The sequence below is a fragment of the Idiotropiscis lumnitzeri genome, chromosome 10 (genome assembly GCF_059441095.1).
Source record: "Idiotropiscis lumnitzeri isolate Australia: NSW breed Sydney's pygmy pipehorse chromosome 10, RoL_Ilum_1.0, whole genome shotgun sequence".
NCBI classification, from domain to species: Eukaryota; Metazoa; Chordata; class Actinopteri; order Syngnathiformes; family Syngnathidae; genus Idiotropiscis; species Idiotropiscis lumnitzeri.
This window is the reverse complement of record NC_142400.1, coordinates 15183661-15191476: the sequence shown is the minus strand read 5'-3', so window position 1 is coordinate 15191476 and position 7816 is coordinate 15183661. Positions and strand designations below refer to the sequence as shown.

Genomic DNA, 7816 nt, shown 5'->3' with positions numbered 1-7816 from the left:
GTACAGTAAAATAATACAGTACTGGTCGCCTAACTTGCTCGCTACTAGTGGTTGTCCGTTTTGCGGCCAACTTTAAACTTTGCGACAAAATGCAACTACAGCGTTTCAGCGTTTCGTAACATCATAGCGTATCTTACGTTCGTGGTAGTTCATTTCTGATTGAAAACGGTAGCTATGATGACCAAGGCACGCAAACTACATCGTTCCTTTGTTAGCCCCCCTTCAACCATTTTTCGGCAAGGCATTACCATATTCCACTTGACACTGAGTGATACTGTTGTTTGGATCACCTAAATTAAATGAATAAACTGTGTCTTATTATTATAATGTATTCAAATTAGTTGAATGTGAAAGTTCCATGTACAGCAGCTCAAACGTTAGCATCCTTCCTATTAGCGCCAACAGTGAGCAATGCTTGGGATGTGGCGGTCACGTGACTGTTGCTTGCTGCTCCACTCCAACCAACTGCGGCGGTTGTAGCTGCCGGATAACTGTCGTCGTCTTTCCGTCTGAGGTTCATTTGGTGATCCTAAAATAAACACGTTAAATATAAAAAAAGAAATCCAAAGAGTGGCTAAACACAACACATGTCACCCATGGCGTCTCCGCTCAAAGTTTGCATTGTCGGATCCGGAAACTGGTGAGTTTTAAGATCCGAGAATCGCGCGATAGCGATGCTGATGAAACTGTTTCCACCCGTTAGAATCAATGTGGTCAAGTTTTGGTTTCTTAAATTATGTACATGGACTACTCATAATATAGCTTGACTGTTGCTAATGTGCGCTCTAGCAAAAGTAAGTGGGCGGTGTACGGTATGTATTGCATTGTACATTTACAACACAGACAGGAACGGGGCTCAAGTACAGTAAGTACCTTTTAGCGGATGGTTGTTTCTACAGGCTGCTGGGTAGAAAGCATTATTAGAGCTGTGCTGTAACTCCCCCACCACACCACCACAAATTGCCCCATTTATGTAAAATAAAGATTTTGATAAGGCAATGGCATTGTTTGCACATATTGGGCATTCCGCCCTTGCCCAAGTATTAAGTGGAAGTGAGTTATGGACTAAAGCAATGGTAAAACGGCATTCTGATTTGTTTCTAGGGGCTCAGCCATTGCAAGGATCATTGGAAATAATGCTAGGTCATTGCAGCATTTTGCGACCACAGTGAAGATGTGGGTATTTGAAGAAAATATTAATGGTCGAAAGCTCACTGACATCATCAACACCGAGCATGAGAACGTCAAGTACCTTCCTGGATACAAACTGCCTGATAATGTGGTAAGACAGTCGTCTTTTAGATCGTCCTTTCATTTTAAAATCAATGTGTAACACACACACAGCCACAGTATTTCACTTGGAACGTCTCTCTCAATCTTTAACAATGTCATCTCTACCCAGAGTGCCTCATCTCATACCCTAGCAATCCTAGTGCATGCCTCATCTTAAGTGTAGTTCCTTCCTTGCTCAAGCTTCTTGTATTTGCACTGATCATACATGTCAACATTATTCAGCTTCACATCAGAAAATCAAATCAGGACAGTCCTTAAAATGTGAATATTTTCTGTGTTAACAGGTGGCTGTTCCTCAGCTTCGTGATGCTGCTGAGGGAGCAGACCTTCTGGTATTCGTAGTGCCCCACCAGTTCATCAGGAAACTGTGTGACGAGTTGGTGGGCTGTGTTCCAACCAAAGCTCGGGGAATCACACTAATAAAAGTAAGGGCAATAATTCCTCTTTAATACTAAACTGCAAAGCACTCAGCCCTCCCACTAAAAGTGGCTATTTGGCTCAACATCAGCTCATCAACAACACCCCCTGACACACACACACACACACACACCTGGAGTGTTGCAACATGTGTGAGATCAGCACATTGAGTGAGTGTTAATTTCATAATTTCATACAGTGCTGGACAAATCCTGATACTCTCACACAAGATGTGAACACGGCTGACTGGCCATGTTACCATTTGCAATGCTAGGTTTCATAGAGGGGAAATTACAGTGCAGACAAGGTGGATGAGCCTGTCTGGGACACGCGGCCTTCCTCTATTAATGAAATAAATACATATGCAAGTCCGGGTGTGTAATTTGCCACATTAATGGCCATCTAACTTAACTAGCACAATTTGCTTTATAAATGCTATCTCACTTGGTATATTGCCTTTCCACCTATTAAGGCCCTCAAAGCACTTCACATTGCTGTCACATCTACCTGCTGATGACATACCATCAGGAGGAAATTGGAAGTGCAGTATCTTCCTCAAGGATACTTTGACATGGTCACAACGCCCAGGGATCGATCCCGCAACCTCTTGTTCTGGAAACGACCACTCTACCAATGAGCCATTGGGCCCCAAAATGACAGCTTCCCATTCAGGTTTCTCCCATTTACTGAGGTGCTGACGACCTGCTCCACTTTTTGGCAACGAAAACTACACGCTTGTTTATTTTCAGTGGTACATGTGGAATTTTTTATACTGTTCGCTACTATTGTTTTAAACAATAATGTATATGGCTCATTGGTTCTCAAACTATCAGGCAATGACTGGGAACGGATCCCACACTGCCTGCACACAAATCAGGCGAGTGTGCCACTTGACAAAACAAAGCAATATTGAGAATCCAAAATAAATTCCGAATTGATAAAGAAACCTAACACTAGTCAGTAGATACTCAGTCTATAATATCTAATTAAGCTTATGAAATGCCATTCATCAGATTTTGTTGTCTTCAACGCACATATAAATCATTGGGCTTTACACGCACCTAAAACAATAAATAAATCATTCCTCTCGGTGACAGACTGCTTACATTTTGATCAGGGGCTTTTTCTGAGCTATTATCTACGTTTTCACTGCTGCACTTATGACTGCGACTGAGATGAAAGCCAAGACAACACTTAGCCAAACAAGGTATGTGTGTGGGTGCGTGCAAGAGAAAGTGAATTCATCACGCTATCCAGATTAAAAAAGCTGATTAAAAAAATGTGTACTGACTCATTAATTGGACAGATTTATAGTATCAGCATTATTGGATAGGTGCTGCACAACTGTGCAACACTAGGATACAGATGTTGGCTTGCACAGCACTAATACTATACACACCAACTTTTTAAAAACACGCTCAAAAAAAAAAATATGCATCACACAGTTCAGTTTTTCCAATATGTTTGTTTTTTTTTTGGGGGGGGGGTAAAATTTGAAAGGATGTTTTATGAGAAATGAGACACTTATACCTTCCATATGCTTTTCTCTCAGGGGATAGATGAAGGTCCTGAGGGCCTCAAGCTGATCTCTGACATTATAAGAGAGAAGATGGGCATTGATGTCAGTGTTCTCATGGGTGCTAACATCGCCAATGAAGTGGCAGCTGAGAAGTTCTGTGAAACCACCATTGGTAAGCAGAACAACTTAGGTTATTAATGTGAATGAAAAGCAATGATGACACTCGGTTTTTATTCATAGAAGACAAATTCTGATCAAATCTGTTCAATTATTCAGTATGCGTTATAAATGTATAGCAAAGCTAAATTTCTTTAACTGGATCATGAAGGAAAACACAAGTACAATGCAAAGATCTAGAGCAGATCTGAAAATTGATGAGGCTGTGTATTAAGTCATCATGGTTTGGACAATTTAGTCTTAGAAATAGACAATCATACTGCTCAGAATATTCACCTGCATTTATTGTCATTTTGACATGTTTAGATTTTTTAGATGACCTTTAATTCAGGAAATCCACAAATCAAAAGATGGAAGCCACTTCTTTAAAAAACCTCGTCTGTGTTGTAAATTTTTAAAATGTCATTGTTAATTTGGGTAACATCATGTGCATACTTTTCTGGACAGTTAACGTCATTGTGTGTTTGTGTTGGATGTGTATGCAGGCAGTAAAATTCTCGAGAATGGCCTACTATTCAAAGAACTCTTGCAAACTCCCAACTTCCGGATCACAGTGGTGGATGATGCAGATACTGTGGAGTTGTGTGGCGCTTTGAAGGTACACGCAATAATAAGACAAGTTGTCACTCATTCAGTTAGAGTTTTTAAGTAATGACTTAGATCAACGGCACCATGACTCTACCGCCACATTTCTGATGGGGTCTGTATTTTTTGCAGCGTTCACATCAGCTGACTAATGGTTTTGTGTTTGTTAGGAAGATGAGAAATGTGACAACAGCCGTAGTGCTTCCCACTCTCTGTCCATCCATTATCTATAGCTGGACCCTATCCAATCTAACACCGGGTAACGCATTGCACCAACCCCTCCATTTAAAAAATAATTCATTTACGCAGGTCGAATAGCTGGAAGCTTACGAAGGATCATGTTTATTTTTCAGCAGAAACCAGCCCATACCTAATGGGATAATTGATTTTATACACCCCTCAAAGAAAGAGCGAACCCAAACCTATGGCTTGATCGGGCCAGAATATTCCGAATGGTGTGTGTTCATGAAGCATTTTTATTCCGAACAGGCATTTGATCCGAATAAATGTGTCCATGTAAACATAGCCAATGAATCAAGGATTACAGTTAAAACTCTTCATTTATTTCAAAGTGTAACAAACACCAGTGGATTCAGAATCATACTTACAATCAAAGTGGAAAAAGGAGTTCACATGCTGATTACAACACCCCCCCCCCACTGTATTTTAAATCATTCACAGTTTTTTGCTATTTGCAGGCCGTCCTGGTCCGTATCCCCGTGAATAACTGAAAACTAATGAGATCATCCTTTTGTCTTCCTGTCGGGTTCAGAACATTGTGGCAGTGGGTGCTGGTTTCTGCGATGGGCTGCGTTGTGGTGACAACACAAAGGCGGCTGTGATTCGTCTGGGCCTGATGGAGATGATAGCTTTCGCCAAACTCTTCTCGAAGGATGACACCGTTTCTACTGCAACCTTCCTCGAGAGCTGTGGCGTAGCTGACCTTATCACGACCTGCTACGGTGGCCGAAATCGACGCGTGGCAGAGGCCTTCGCCAAGACAGGGAAGGTACAGTAAGACAACATAAATCTGGTGGATGCTTGAAATGAAAATCATAAAGGACAACTTTAATCTGTGTTTCTCTCACCGATCGCACCTCGCCAGACCATTGAGGAACTGGAGAAGGAGATGCTGAATGGTCAGAAGCTCCAGGGTCCCGCTACCTCAGCAGAGGTTTACCACATACTCAAGCAGAAGGGCCTGGTGGACAAGTTAGTGTGCATTTTTTTCCCAATCGACTTTGTGTATTGAATTGTCCCTTGCAAATTTAATCAAGGAATAGCTGATGCCAAACCATAAACGGTATAAATTCACTGGTCCAGAGCAAATTTTAATCAGAGATGGCTTTATGGTGTCCGGAAATGGATTTTTCATGCTGATTTAAAAAATGACTTTACCTTTTTTTGAGTACATCAGGTCTTATGAGATATTTTCATTTCGTGTTTTCAAGTTCGACCTACGCTACCCTCCATAATTATTGACATCCCTCGTTAAGATATGTTATTTTTTTATCTATTATTATTTAGATATTTAATGTATATTTTTTATAATTATATATTTTTCAGTAAATAAAAGACTCAAATAAAATGAAATAAAATGGAAAATCCAACCGTTAATTCAAGTGCATTCATTCAGTGGGAAAACAATCCCACATTAAAAGAATAACTCTTACTCAAATCATATGTGCAACAATAATTTGCACAATCCATGTTAATATTTTTTACGACACCTTTAGCCAAAAAATAGCACCTAATGTTCTCCTAGAGAGTTTCACAAGGTGTCAGAATACAGAAAGTGGGTTTTATTTTAAAACTTTTACCACATATTTACCAGCGGTAAGAATACTTGCATCTCTGATTAAAAAAAATAAAATAAAATGTGTTGACCAGTGATTATATTCTGTGGCAATTTACCTTGACACAGCATGCTTATTATAGTGATTTTGAAGCATCAAAATGTTCTATCCATCGCTGCTGTTTTTCCATTCCCTTCTGATGCCCAATGCAACTTCATTGTCCTCTCTCCAGATTTCCTCTTTTCTCAGCGGTCTATCACATTTGTTTTGAGGGGAAACCAGTCCAGGAGATGATCTCTTGTCTGCAGAGCCATCCAGAGCACATGTGATAACTCATTGGATACCAGCAATTTTTCATGCTCATCATTTCTTTCTTGAGCATGATAAAATCACTCTCCTTTGCTACAAGGCAAGTAACCACAGGATGGTCAAAATTTGCACTCTATTCATGGCCATTGTAATTTGATCAAATAGTGTATATTCCAGGGTACTGGTCAAGCGATCGGACACTTACCATGAAGGATCATTTGTTTTTTGATTCAAAAGATGGAAAAGAATAGCACGACTACATTTGAAACTTGACTAACAGATAAAATTAATCCTACAGATGTGCTTTGCTTTTCGTTTTTGTAAAACATGTTTATTTCTTTTATATTATAACATTTTTTCTACGCATTTTTTTACAGAATCATTTTGTGCATTCAGCATATCAGTACGAATAAAACCTAACTATATAAACATCTTTGTTTGTCAGTCTGCTGCAGTGAGGTGTATTGCGTGTGAGCAACCATTGCACTGACTAGACAAACCCGCTTTTTGCTTTGAACTTGATTTTTTTTAATTTTTTTTTAAAGGACAAATTGTCAGTTATCACATCACTTCCACAACAATTCCCAAATACTCAGGTCTGGAAGAAAGCTATCAAACATGCAGTCTTTGAAACATCAACAAAAAAATTAAACATCTAAAAGCTTGGATTGGAAGAAGGTATTCTCACCTTAAATCATTTAGAATAATGTGATGAGGATGTTTAAAGCTTGTTTGACAGAGTTGGCGAGTCAGTTGTCCTACCAGTGCTGCTAATGCACGTATGCTCAAGACCACTAAAACACCAGCTGTTATTCCACTGCCAGACCGATGGTGCACAGTTATCTTCTGGATCTATTTTGTTATTTTATGTCCTGGACTAAATAACAACAACAAAACCATTTAGATTTTTAAAGAGTTGTTTTGTGTGATTTGTGTCTCATTAGGATTGGTATTTGTATGCCTTTACTGCTACTCAGGAAATCAGCGTTTCAATGTTGCCTATCATCTTAACAGAGAAAACAATGCAGTATAATATACTGTTTACTGATTATTCATCAACTTGGTCCAGATTGCATCCCATCGAAGAGTTTTTGGGAGCTGGCTGTCCACTGCTTTTTATCCAAGCTCTGACACTAAAACAGTCAGGTCATACCTGGTATTGATTTGCCTTTATTACAGAAATGTTCTTTCATGTTTTCTGCCTTTCTGAACATGTATAAAATGTTTGCCACAGAATAAAATGTACAAATGTAGCACTTGTCTATTTTTGTCATTCATGTGGGCTAATGAGTTTCTTTTTTACTGAAATTTATTTGATTTGAATAAAAAATGTAAAATATTTTCATTTTAATGTGTGACAGCAACAGATTCCTACATAAAGTCAAACTCAAGACCCCCACCCCTTCAGGTTTTCCCTCCCACATAATTCTATGTGGCCCACAAAGCAAATAGTGTGTCAACTTTGTGTTTCCTCTTAAATAGATTGGAGTGTTTTTCATTTTGGCAGAAAATATGTACTATAATTTTTATTCTTCCTCACTTGTTAAGGACATTAGAAGTATTTTTTCGCCCCACTAAAACCCTTAACATGAAATGAACAACAGTACTTATATATGGTGCTATTTTCCTTTACTTCTAAAATAAAATGTTATTACATAAAGTAATGAAATGCAGAGGCATAGTTTATATGTTACAACATGGTCAGGTAAGTATTGATTGT

The 7816-nt window shown here is 39.0% G+C and overlaps 1 protein-coding gene across 1 annotated transcript; it reads left to right on the top strand.

Moving 5' to 3' along the window:
* Nucleotides 1–27: 27 nt before the first annotated feature.
* Nucleotides 28–7349, top strand: gpd1l (glycerol-3-phosphate dehydrogenase 1 like). The gene is made up of 8 exons (XM_088307316.1): nucleotides 28–640; nucleotides 1105–1282; nucleotides 1578–1718; nucleotides 3263–3401; nucleotides 3892–4004; nucleotides 4764–5000; nucleotides 5097–5203; nucleotides 6020–7349. Exons 1-8 carry the CDS (start codon nucleotides 588–590, stop codon nucleotides 6114–6116), a joined length of 1065 nt encoding a protein of 354 aa, XP_088163442.1. The 5' UTR covers nucleotides 28–587; the 3' UTR covers nucleotides 6117–7349.
* The last annotated feature ends 467 nt before the right edge of the window (nucleotides 7350–7816 follow it).